A 12,624-nucleotide genomic window follows, 5' to 3' on the forward strand; every position below is an offset into this window, starting at 1 on the left:
AGGGCCTCACTTCCAGGCCAAAGCACTGCTAACCAGGGGCCCTCAGAGCTCCTTCCCTCTGCGTCCATGACCCAGACCCAGATGCTGGTCACGGAGGAGGAGCCTCGTCAGCCTGGGTCCCTGACTGACTGCAACTGGCCTGACTCTGTCCTTGACCAAAGCTTCATCAGTCCCCCCTGAGCCCTCTTCTCGCCAGGGCCTCCCTCCTGACCTTCCCCGTCTATCCTTGCCAAGCCCCGTTTCAGCAAGAACCTTAGGCCAGTTTTCAGAGAGTCCCTGGACCCTTGACAGGTGACCGAATTCCTCTTCTGCACCGCCGATGGCCAGGCCCTGCGTCTGAGTGCTCAGCCTGCCCTGAGGGAGAAACCCCCCACCCTTCTGTCCCCTCTGAGCAATTTCCACCCACGACCCCTCTCGCTGCTCCTGGGCTGAAGCCCCCTCACCCGCCCCAGTCGGTGTTGGCTTTCGATCTCTCCCCTGTTGCAATCCTGGAATAAAGTTTTCCTTTCCATTCTAACCAGGGTCAGAGCAATTTTTCTTGAATTCAGCCAGTGGCAGCCCTGCAAGGACAGGCCATGTGGTCGAGAAAAGCGCCGGTCCCAGCGCCACGCGGGCCGTCTGGCAGACTCCCCGGGGCGCTCGGGGCCTAGGGCAGCGCCTGGCGCCTGGCACATGCTCAGTAAGTGATAGAGAATTCATGACAAACCAAAGGCGCCAAAAGGGCGGGAAGAAAGGCAAGGGTAGAAGGCGTCCGTGGGATCCAGAGGGCTCACGACGCATGCGGTGAAAGCAGGGGTCAGCACGGTTTGTTTTTATCAGTCATCCCCTTTGTTCACTCCCAGTGCTCCCAGTCCCCCAGGACAGGCAGCGGGTGATGCCAAAGGTGGGGTGAGGGTCGTAGCAAGGATCAAGTCAACGACGCGGGGGCTTTACTGACTAGGTACCGCCTGCGGCGCGAAGCTCTCCCTGCTTCCTAGTTAAATCCTCACAGCGACGCTACGAGATGGGTACCATTTGTATCCCTGTTACAGAGACGAGCACAGTGGTGCAGAGAGGGGGAGGGACTGGCCAAGGACATGCAGATCCTAGTCTGTCAGAGCTGGGATCTGAGCTCACGCGGTGGGGCTGCAGCCACCTTCCGACCTTCCTGCCTCGGATCCGATCACAGTCAAATGCGGTTTCACATCGGAGACAGGCCGGGCTTTGTGTGTGAATGTGTGCACGTGGGGGATGTTTGTGTAGACGTGTGTGCACGCCCATGCATGTAAGGAAGACTGCAGGCAGACGCCTGGACCCATGTCTACACAGAGTACCAGGCACACTTCACCGCGTGCTAGGGAATTCACAGATGTTTGGCGGGACTCAGTGGGTTGCACAGGTCCTGTTTTCAAGGCCTCTACAGTGTGGAGGTGCGGAGCGTTGCACTGTGAATGGATGAACACAATGGTGCCCATGCCAGGGGTCTTCCAGGAACCCAGGGGGCCACCTCAATCCTCACTCAACCCGGGGTGCCTAGCACCCTCCTTGTTTCAGGCAGTGATAACCGACCAAGCCCAGCTTTGGGGCAAGAGGCAGTGCAGGCGAGGGCCGGGCTGGGCTGCTGGGCACGGGATGGGGTGGGTGCAGAGGGAGTGAATATAAATTAAGAATCTGTCACAAAAATTCAGGGAGAGACTATTGCAAGGTGACAAATTTGAGTGGTGACAGTTACATCAGGGATAGAGATGAAGAAGCGAGGTGGAGAAGTACTTAGAAGACAAAAGTCCCAAGATGTGGACGCCTGACCCCGAGGGGAGCCAGTGGTGCAGGTGTGGGCTGTGTACTGCCCCAGGGGGACGAGCCACCTCACATAGTCTAAAGGCTGAATGCAACTGGAGACACAGTCCCTCCCAGTGAGGTCAAATCACAGAAAATTAAGATGAATGACACGCTTTGTTGCTATGGAGACATCTGTGATGCCATACACACTCCCAGGATCCCAAAGGATGTGGAGCTTCTGAAGCTGGTAGTGTCCAGGGCTGTGCCCGGCGGCAGGTCCACACTCGAGCCCCTGCCCCCCACCCCGACACCTTGCTCCAGACAGAGAGGCCCCCAGGGGCCATCTGTCCAAGGCATCCTCCAGTCCTTCCGCCCCGCCCTGAGGATGCTGCCAGTCGGTGGAGCCAGCACGCCGAAGAAGCACAGCGCGGTGCCCAACCTGATGGAGAAGGGCCTGATGATCCTCCAGTGCGTGGCCTGCCGGGACAACCTGGTCCCGGCGTGGAAACTCCGCCAGAGACAGCAGTCCCTCAGCAAGTCGGCTCAGGCCATCGGTCACTTCTACAGGAAGAAGGTGCGGGGTACCGGGAGGGGGACGGCCGGGCAGCGGCACAGCGAACGTGGGGCTGGCCTGCTTCTCCCCCTTGACGGAACACCCAGAGCCTGGGCATCCGCCATGGCCTTCCAAATACACTTTGGTGACAGAGGAAGACGGACCCATTCTGGGAGTGCAAAGAATTGGCAGCCCTGAAGCCTGGGAGAGAAGATGGCTGTCCACCCTGAGCCTTCCTCTTGGCGGGGGTGGGGGGGCAGGGGGAGGCTCAAAAAGGAACGAAGTCGGGGGAAGAGAGGACAAGGAAAGAATAGTACAGTTGGGAGGCTCCTGAATCTGCCGTGGGCTCAGGGAGACCGGAGAGCCACCTGTGGATCCCCAGGTGGACACCGGTGATTTCTCCAGTGGGTGCACATGCCTGTCCTGAAGCCTGCATTTCTCGGGGATGGGGGCAGATGGCTGCAGTTGGTGCATGCAGCTTCCAGGGGCTCTTCCCCCAGTGTCTTGCTGTCCCCACTTCACCAGGGTGAATACAAGCAAGACTTCAGCCTCACGGACACCAGCTTCATGGCCGAACTTCAGGAGTTGAGAAAGGTGTTTCTCAAGCGCCCTGGCTGTCCTCAGTTCAGCACCAAGGCCACGTCCATGTCTCATTACGGTGAGAGCCACGAACGAGGGGGCCCCCGCGTGGAAACCACCTCCCTCCCTGGAGGAGTGAGGCCACCTTCCCGGCACTCATCAGCCAGAGTGGTGGTCAGTGGTGGGAACTCACTGTGCGTGCAGAAGCACCAGCTAAAGCATGCAGCAGGGCAGGCTGAGGGCAGGGGGAAGGAAGAGCCTTCTTGTTTTTCTCTTGTCTGATTCGCCAGACTCAGTAGGGTTGGGGGCAGGGGAGAGGGAGAAGGTTCAAAATTCTGGAAGCTGCAGGAAAGAGGTCTGAGGCCAAAGACAGACACCAACTCTGGTAAGGAGCCCAACAACGATCTGGTGTGACCGCACACCGTTCTGATCCAGGAGAACAGGAGGCTTTGGGAGAGCAGCCAGGTGCTCAGTGGTCACTGGGGGGGCAGTGGCCAGGCCGGGCAGTGCCCCAGACCTCCCAGTTCCTGGGCCTGTGCTGGTTCCACGTCCCCATACATGGCATTGTCCTTAGGGACAGGGAAATGGAGGCTTAGTGCCTGTGGCTAGCCATGGGGGCCTTGTTCATGTCAGAAGCAGGAGCCCCCAGCCATGCAGGCTCCACGTTCCCCTTTCTCAGGGCTGGAACCTCAGAGAGCAGCTAGTGCTCCAGGTCCATGAATTCTGGGCAGGGCTGGGATGGGCTGAGGGACCACACTGAGTCCTACATGCTGCCCATTGGGCACCTGCCATTGGCATGATTCATGACGTCTGAGCAGAAACGGGGTCTGCCCGGCAGGGTAGAGAGGACTTTTGGAGACATTGAGGCTGAGCCATTTTTATAAAAGGGGACACGGGGTCCTTCCAGGGGAGGGGACGCATCAATTTGCAGAGGTTAAGTTGCACTTGGTCTGTTCCAGGTGGGCATACCCATGGCGGGCAGGAGGACGGAACTGCGGTTCGATTTAGTCCCAGGATTCAATCCCATACATCCACTGACAAAAGTCACCTTTAATCCTACCTGAAGTTTAAAAAGAAATGAAATCATAGTCCCTGCCCGGGAGGTCTTGGGAAGACGTGGCCTTAGCTGTCATCGGCTGGCCTTTTTAACACTGTGCAGGCTCGTCCACGTCGGCCGAGATGCCTGAGGACTCGTGCACGGGCTTCGACTCCTGGAAAGTGACCCAGGACCCGTCCTGCAGCCAGCGGGGCTTGGACACGAAGGTGGACGGTGAGGGCAGGGCCTGCCGCCACTGGGACGAGCATGCCCCTGGGGTCCTCTCCTTGGCAGGCCAGCTCTGAGGCCTCTGCTTGCACCTGCTGGGGCCCCCGCTCCCCCCAGGGCTCCCTGATCATGCCCCCATGGGACTCCCTTCCCAGGACCACCTGCCCGACGCTATGCCCCTTACAAGGATGCACCCCTCCCTCAGTAGAACACGCTGTTCCCACGCATGAATATACTTACTTCGGTTTATCCAAAGATGATCTCTGCGCACAGAGGTCTCCTTCATCTGAATGCGAGGAAACCCCTCGCAAATGTCTGGGCCATCAGCGTGACCGCTGGTGTCCTGACTCCCAGGCTCTGGGGATCTCCAAGGGCTGCCTTGATGATCTCCTTCCATTTCTGCAACACACGCATGGGCAGGTGCAGAGGGTCAGCACTAGGAAGCATGGAGGAGCCCAGCTGGGCAGCAAAGGGTTTCCTAGGGGCATCTTGCGAGGGGGACACGACCGTGGAAGGCCCCAGGGCGGCTCAGCACGCAAAGAGTCTGACGCCCTGCGGCTTCTCCACAGGGCGCCTCCTTCCCTTTAGTAAGAGTGCCTGTGAGTTCAACTACTTGCGGAAGAGAAGCGAATCCCAGACCATAAGCCCGGTCGCCAGCAGCCCGGTCCTGGCGCAGAGCCACCCGAAGAAACAGTTACCCTGGTACATCTCGGTCATCCACGAGAAGGTACAGCCACGCGTGTTGAGTCCTGGGCGGAGAGCCTGACCCTCACGCCCCAGCTCCGTGTCCGGCTTGCGAGGAGGGCCCAGCCAGCCCCCCCGGGCTCCTGTTCCGGTATCTGGTTAACCACCCAAGCAGGTCTCCAGACGTGGCCAAAAATGACCACGAGGACCCTTCTTAGGCTTCCATGACCCAGCTCTTTCCAGACCTTCTGGCGCCCGTCCATCTTCATCCCAGCGCGTGGTGGTTTGAGTAGGCACAGATCTTGTCCCCTCCCTAGCCTGCAGCTGGCCACGCGTATCATGACATCAACTGTCCGCCTACCTTTGACCCACCATGTCCACTTAAGAGCATATATTCTTAAAAACAGTAGTAATCCGCTCGGTAGGCAACGCTCCAGCTCCGAGCTGACTTGTTGCGACGTTGCCCTCTGCATCTTTGTGACAGAGGCTGGCCCGCAGCTCGCTTGTCTGGAATTCCCTTGTTTGCTTTCGGTGTCCGAGTAATTCTGGCCTCAAAACAAACAATCAAAAAGTTGGGAGGCATTTTCTCTTTTCCATTTGATTCTCTGGAAGAGTCTGCATGGGATTGGTGAAGAATTCATCTTTGAAGCCGTGTGTGCCTGGAGAGTCCTCACGGGGCAGGTTTTCCAAATAATAAATTGACTTCCTTGAAAAATACTCAGATTTCCTTCTCCCTCTTCAGTTTGGATAAGCTATGTTTTTCGAGGAATGTGTCCACTTCATGTAAATTTTCAAATTTATTAGCCTGATCCTGTGCCTAGTGGTCTCTTAACACCCCTCTAATTTCTGCAGGAGAGAGAGCCTCTTTTCCATTCCTGACAGTGCTAACTTGGCCCTTCTCTTTCTCTTTCTCCTGTTGGTGGTGGTGTTTTAAAGCTGGTGAGGCTTTAATGACAGGTACGGAAATGAGCACCACGAAATGCTGGGTAGCCCGGATAGCGCGGCCCCATGAGGTTTCATCTTACATGTATTCCTGCCACGCTGCCTTTTCTGAGAGACGTCCCAATTTTAGAGGCGTCCACATCCTTTGACCCCTTCTGGGAAAGCAATTCCACGTCGGGGAAAGCTTGAGGCTATAGTGAGGCAGAGCCTCGCGGATCTGTGTAAGAGGATGCTCTCTGCAAACCGCGGGAAGGAGAGAGCTCACGTGTGTGAAGCAGCCAGGGGAGGGGCTGCAGGTGTGGCTGCCTCCACGACCGTGGCCTTCCACGGTGCTCTTTCAGGATGCTCTTTCTCTCATCTCCACCTGGTCTGAGCTGGCAGAGGTCACACCACTGGAGGCAAGAGAGTCACCGCCAGCGACACGCTGGCATGGTGCCCACTCAGCGGCCCCATTGGAAACAAGCATCCCCTTTCCAGAAACCTCTGTCTGGTGTGGGACAGGTGCATGGGTCATGGGTCTAAATCACCACGGCCCGGGGCATTAGTTTAGCTCAGTCGTGTAAATAGTTCCACGCACACTTGAGATCCCCGGTGTCCTGCCACACCTGCCCCTCCCCCTCCCCCACCTCCGGCGGGGTCCTCCGCCTTCCCATCCTTACTGCTCCCTCCCTTAGCCCACAGCTTTTTCCAGGATCCCCCCGACGGATGCCTAGACGCTGTTTCCTTGCTTGCCCTAGCCGATGCGCGGGGGGCTACAAATCTGTCCGCTCCACAACTCAGCTTCACCCCACAAGTCTCAATCCGTCTTGATAATATTCATTATTGTTCCGTTTAAAACATTTTCTAACTTCCTCTGTGCCTTCTGCTTTGATTCACGGACCATGTAGGAACCTGGCACTTGAATTCCAAACACTTGGGGGACTTCCAAGTTCTTTCCTTTTCCTCCTGGGACTGTGCTGGGTGCACTGCGGGCCCGGGGGCTTCCTTTACTGCTGCTTTCCGTTCAGAGCTGCTGATGGCAAGTCCTTCTGTTTCCGTAGACCCAAACATGTCAGTGTCATGTCTCCAAGGCTGAGGAAGCGAGGGCACTGTGATTTAGAGCATGGAAGGTGGAGGGCAGAGGGTCTGGCTCTGTGACAAGCCCCAGGGGGTGGCTCTCGGAGGGTGCTGCTGGCTCGCTATGGGGCCACAAGGAAGAACAGAGCTCCCCCTGCAACTGGGGAGCTGGCCAGGACCAGGCCTGAAAGGGAGGCTGCCGGGAGTCTCCCCAGGCGAGGATTTGGGCCCTGCCCTCAGGCAGGAGCGGCTGGGATTTCGGGGTCTGCTCTTCTTGGGCTGGAGCTGCTTCCCGGCAGGTGCCCAGAGAGGGTGGGTCGCGGAGGAGCCTGCGTGGCACCAGGGGCTGCCCTTGCTCTCGTGCCAGGATCGCTGCCTGCTCACGCTGGGGGAGGAAGTGCAGCGGCTGTCCGAGATGGAGGCGCTGCTTCAGAAGCGAGATGAGGAGGTCTTGGCCCTCTGGGAGGAGAGGGAGGCCTTGAAGAAACAGCTGAAATGCGTCCTCCAAAGCAAAGGCCAGGAGACATGGGTTTGCCAGAGAGGGAAGGTGAGTGGACGCCCTGACACAGGCTCTGCGTCCAAAGCCTCCAAAGCTCCAGGTGGCCTCAGGCCCCTGGCAAGTGCCCGTCACCCCAGAAGGTTGTCACGTCCTCATGGGAGCTCAGTACGGGAAACGAGCCGTGAGCTGGGCAGCTAGACCCCTATGCTTGGCTGCCGGCCTGCTTTTCCACCTGGGACAGGTCGTGCTGCTCTCTGGACTCCGTTTCCTTACCCGTAAGATGAGGCCAGCCCCTCTGAAACCCCATGGCACGGAAGGCCCCCTGCAGGTGAAGTCTGCAGACCTGGCTTAGCCGTGGACCCTGTGGTGTGCTGGCCTGGATTCGCCTGATCTGTTCTGGCTGCAGGACATTCAGTGTCCTTGCCTGTATAGTAGGGAGGCGGTGCTGCCCCTCCCCAGGTCTGGGCAGAGGACTGAATGAGGCAGGTCCTGGTGGAGCAGTCACCTGGTCTTTCTAAAACCTGATTTCTTTCGTACCTGAGAGTACAGCCGGGCACCATGCTGGGGTGGGGGTGGGGGCCTCGGACCATCGCCGAATCCCCGAGATGCCCCCAGAGAAAGCAGCCTGGGCAAGGATGGTGCGGGACCATCCGGCAGGGGCAGCAGGAGTCTGAAGAGGCCTGGGGGCATAGGCTTGCCTTCCTGGTTCCCTGGCCTCAAAGGGGCTGTTGGATGTGAGCCCACACTGGGCCTGCAGGGACGTGCAACGTGGGCATGGCAGGCTGGCCCTCCGCTCTTGGAACAAAGGAGGGGTGCCCATTGCTGCAAGGCCACTTCCTACGGCTGATCCAGGGGGGCCAGAAACCCCATGTTCCCAGGGGAACTGCAGGTCACTGCCCCCCTTCTCACCAACACAGCACCCTTGGCAGGAAGAACTGGGTCCCCTCTCCCCTGCAACCCGGAGAGGCTGCTGCCCCTTCCAGAAGCACAGGTCTCAGCGCATCACCTGGGGGAGCTGCGGGTGCAGTTTGGAAGCCCTGAGGCTCCCGTGGGCATCTTGCAGGAGACTGTGGCAAGGCCCATTGGGAGGCTGAGCATCCTGAAAAGCTCCTTCAGAGACGAGGAGGAGCTGCAGCACTGGAGACAGGTGCGGGCCGGCCGGGGCGCTGAGCAGGCAGGCCTGGCCCAGCTCACCTCTCCGGGGCTGCCGGGCGACGCCGGGGTCCTCCACCAAACCTGAGGCGAACAGGTGCAGGGGGCAGGGCAGCTCCCGGAAAAGGGGGCTCCAGCTCCCCTGCCCCGGGGGAGGGGTGGTGTCCCGAGACCATGAGGCTGGGGGCCGTCGCGGCTGCGGGCGGTGTGCTCGCCCCCCTGCCCTCCTGTGCAGCACCCCCTCCCTACTCAGCTCCAGGAGGAGTGTGCCGCGCTCAGCAGAGGCAAGGACACGGAAGCCCTTGGTGGTGAAGAGGAAGAGGCAGCAGATGCCGAGGCTGAAGAGGCGGCCGAAGAGGCGGCCGAGGGGGAAGGGAAGCGCGCAGCAGGCGGCAAGGGGGCTGCAGCCAAGGAGGGGGGTGGGTGGCAGGAGCAGCTGGAGGAGGAGGAGGAGCTGGAGGAGGAGGAGGAGAAGGAGGTGCAGGACGGGGACCAGCGCAGGAGGAGCTCCCACTCCCTGGAGGAGACTTTCGAGCAGGAGCTGATAGCCCAGCTGGAGGAGTACGAGCAGGTGATCCAGGAGTTCCAGACAGAGCTGGAGGTCACCAGGACCAGATACTCGCTCGCAACAGGTGGGGCGCTGGGGGCCCAGGAGCCCCCGGAGGGAGGGTGGCCCAGGGACGGAGGTGGCTGCAGCCCTCAGCCTGGGGCCATGGAGCCGCTCTGTCTCGGCTTCTCAGCCCCCTGTCCTCTCTCCCCTCCTTCCCGCTGCTCACACAGGGGCCATCACGTCTTTACAACGCCAAGTGGACTTCCAGGAATCGCAGCTGCAGACGTTGAACGTGGAGAACGAGACCCTGCAGAAGGAGCTCCGGGAGCGGAAGGACCAGTTACAAGCCATGTCCAACAAGGTGGCCGTGCCCCTGTCACAGGGTGGGCACCAGCAGCCCCGGCCATCCCGCTGCTGGGCAGGCGGCGCTGGGAGCCAGGGTGGCCTGTCCTGGGTCACACTATGCCCCCTGGCCCTGCACTGCCTGCTGGCCCGCACCATCCTCCCTGGGCCTCTGGGCTCCCGGCCACTTCTCCAGCATCCCCAGTGCTTGAGTCCCTGGGTTGAACACACACATGCTTAGAGAGGCCGCCAGTCCGCCAAGCCCACCCCTTGCTAAGCATTTTGTTTTATTGAAGTTATTCATGCACACAGGCTAGAGAATCAAATAGTCCCACAGGCTTGTCACACAACTGGGCATGTCCCACCCTCCACCCTCTCGTGTTCCCGTCCCCCAGGGCGACTGCTCTCACCTCTTCTTTAGGCATCACTCTGCAGGTCTCCAGATGGCATGCTTCTAATGCCCATTCTGGAATTTTCTCCATCCTCGCATTAGCTAGTGCTTCCCTCTTTCCTCCCCTGCCCAGGCCCCCCAGCACAGGGAGGTGTGCCTCCCGCCAGTGCCGTCCCACCACTATGCGGTGCTCGGGGTATGGCTGTCAGCAGCTTGTGCCCGCCCAGGACTCAAACACAGGTTTTGCTGAACAGAACTAAGGTTCGTTCTCTTTTCTGATCTACTCCCATGTTTTCACTGGAGTGCATCCTGCAGTAGTCTTCTGATAAAAGAATAAGTGGGTGCAAATTTGGGGGGCTAATGTCCTTATTCTACGTGTCAGTAGAACTTGCTGGGATGTCAAACCACAGCCGGGAGAGCACTTTGCGTCCGGAGAAGGCACTGCCCCGGGGGCCCGAGCGCCGAGGCTGCTGGGGGGACCCCTGCGCGTTCCTGACTCACTTGCCTGGGACAGCAGTCTGGGCGCACTGCTCCCTCTCTGGAAAACCGCTGGGCGCCATCTTGGTCCCAGGAGTCCTGAAACTCCGCTCTGGAAGTTTACATCGCTTATCTTGTTTTTTCTCCCCTCCGTCTTGTTTCTTGAACCCTCCTCCTGGCATCCCAGGACCCCTGTTCCTCCTCTTCTTGCTGCCCACTCCCTGCTGCTCCCCCGCCCACGTTCGGGCACTTTATCCACAGCCGCCTCCTGTGCTCTGCTTTGTCGCTCGGACGGCTTCCGAGATCTCCCTTGTTCTCTGAACGTCCTTTTTTCTTCTATTTCACGATTCAGTGTCTTTTGTCCATTCCCTACGGAACACTCACAATCGCTGGGCCCAGCTTCCTGAACCTTTTCGATCTCCTGCAAGTGCCCTGGGTCCCTTTGTCTTGGTGTCTGTCCTTCACGAGAGCCCCACTTGTGTCAGAGCTGAGGGGTCTCTGCGCATGGGCTGGTAAGTTTGTGCTGCACATGTGCGGGCACGTGTGGGCGTTTCAGCTGAGCGTTTGGAGATGGTCTTGTTAGATCTTCTGGGAACCTGAAAGTTTCTTGCCTGGAATGAGAAGGCCTAGCTGCCGGTGTTCTGGGAGCCAAGACCAGAAGACAGCGGGGGCATGCACATTCGGCACTGACGTCCCCCATCTGGAGCTTGGGGGTGCACCCACCACTGTGCCTGGCACCTCCCCAGCTGCAGACCCTCTGTTGTGCCCCCGACATCCAGCCTCCCACCAGAGGAACACGGCACAGGCTCCCGGCCGCTTGAGGGCAGGGACCGGTCTTCGGCTCTTGGTTTCTGGAAAAGTATCCACCGATCCTCCCCACATTAGGGTCCGGATCCGGAAGAAGCTGCACCACCAATTTCTGAGATTTAGGGACTCTGAAGAGAGAGCTGGGCTTGTTGTCAACGCCCCGCCCCCGCTGGTGGAGGTTCCGGCCTTCCGGGCCCTGCTGCCCAGCTCCCCACCGGTTTGCTGTTTCCCCTCTTCTTGCTCTGGGCAGAAGTCCCGCTGCTTTCATCGTACTGAGGCTCAGGGAGAAAAGCTGGATGCGAGCGTTCCATCTGTCCTCTTGCCCCCCGAGTCCCCCTGAGCCAAAACCCCCCCCCATCTGCCTTCCAGTTCTCCAACATCAGGGAAGACAAGAAGCACGAAGAGATGATGGGCATCATCGAGAAGGACAACCTTCTTCTTCGCCAGGTGACCGCCAGGGGTGGTTAAGCAGCCAGATCGCTGTTCTTGCTGTAAGTCCCGACAGCGCGGGCAAGATGAGCTGGAAACCCCTTCGCAGTGAGTCGGGGCCCCCCTCCCTTAGGCACCACCCCAGTGAAGGAATCCCAGGAGCGCACACAGAGGCTGCTTGCCATTGCCGGCCCCAGACCTGACTCCGTGAGAGTCGGCCGTCTGTCTTTTGGGGGAAGAAGGGGGGGATCACTGGGGACCCGTTTGGGCCAGGTGGGCCTACTCCCCTGTCCTCCCTGGCTCCCCTGCAGCAAGTGTTGGAGCTGCAGAGCAAACTCGCAAAGCAGGAGCACACCATCGCGGAGTTCGACGCCAAGGTCAGCCAGCTGCAGGCCCAGGTGAGCCAGAACCAGAACCACCTGCAGAGACGGAAATGGCTGCAGGAGGAGATGTTGAGCAAGAACGAAATGATCCAGCAGGCGGAGCAGCAGGCGCGCGTGGCCCTGGAGAGCGCCCAGTCCCGGGTAGGCCCTGCGTGCGGAGCGCCGGCGCCCGCCCACCGCCCGCGGGGGCGAACCGTGCGCGGAGCCCGCGGGAGGCGCGCGGAGCGGGCGGAGCGGGCGGAAGGTGCGCGGGGAAGGCGGACGGTGCACGGAGCGGGCGGGCGACGCGCGGAGCAGGCAGGAGGTGCGCGGAGCAGGCAGGAGGCGCGCGGAGCAGGGCGGGCTTAGACTCGCTCAGTCCTCGTAGCCCCGCCCCCGGCACCCAGCGGGCGCTCCGGAAATGGTGGCGGAGAGAGCAAAGGCGGGATGGGGCTGCACACTTTGGCCGGGCGGCGGGAGGGAGCCCTGAGGGTGCTGTCTTGGCTTGTCCTGTGAAGGGACACGACGAGGGTTTGGACAGCCGGCCAGGAAGGAGCGCTCTGGGGGGCCGGGGTATGATAGTAACAACGCAGTCTATTTAGTGTTGGGGGTGCGCGCATGGGTCTGGCTCCGTTCTAAGCAGCTCCTTGAAGTCTCCCAACCTCGTGAAGAACAAAGCTACGAAGCAGGTGTTCCTAGCGTCCTCACTGCTCGCATAAGGAGCCTGCAGCCGGAGGGCGAAGTGACCCGCCGGGGCCCCCAGAGCGGGGAGGGGGGGG

At 60.0% G+C, this 12,624-nt stretch overlaps 1 protein-coding gene across 1 annotated transcript in view; it reads left to right on the forward strand.

Annotated features, from left to right (window-relative positions):
* Window positions 1-1,918: 1,918 nt before the first annotated feature.
* The window catches only part of CCDC27 (coiled-coil domain containing 27), a 13,864-nt gene continuing 3,158 nt past the window's right edge, over window positions 1,919-12,624 (forward strand). The window contains exons 1-10 of the mRNA XM_008707807.2: window positions 1,919-2,332; window positions 2,837-2,969; window positions 4,050-4,160; window positions 4,724-4,881; window positions 7,204-7,383; window positions 8,225-8,482; window positions 8,741-9,119; window positions 9,268-9,398; window positions 11,424-11,501; window positions 11,795-12,007. Of these exons, the coding sequence (XP_008706029.1) occupies window positions 1,919-2,332; window positions 2,837-2,969; window positions 4,050-4,160; window positions 4,724-4,881; window positions 7,204-7,383; window positions 8,225-8,482; window positions 8,741-9,119; window positions 9,268-9,398; window positions 11,424-11,501; window positions 11,795-12,007 (2,055 nt within the window). The remainder of the gene's footprint in view (window positions 2,333-2,836; window positions 2,970-4,049; window positions 4,161-4,723; window positions 4,882-7,203; window positions 7,384-8,224; window positions 8,483-8,740; window positions 9,120-9,267; window positions 9,399-11,423; window positions 11,502-11,794; window positions 12,008-12,624) is intronic.

Source organism: Ursus maritimus, unplaced genomic scaffold, assembly GCF_017311325.1.
Source record: "Ursus maritimus isolate PB19 unplaced genomic scaffold, ASM1731132v1 scaffold_32, whole genome shotgun sequence".
Lineage (NCBI taxonomy): Eukaryota > Metazoa > Chordata > Mammalia > Carnivora > Ursidae > Ursus > Ursus maritimus.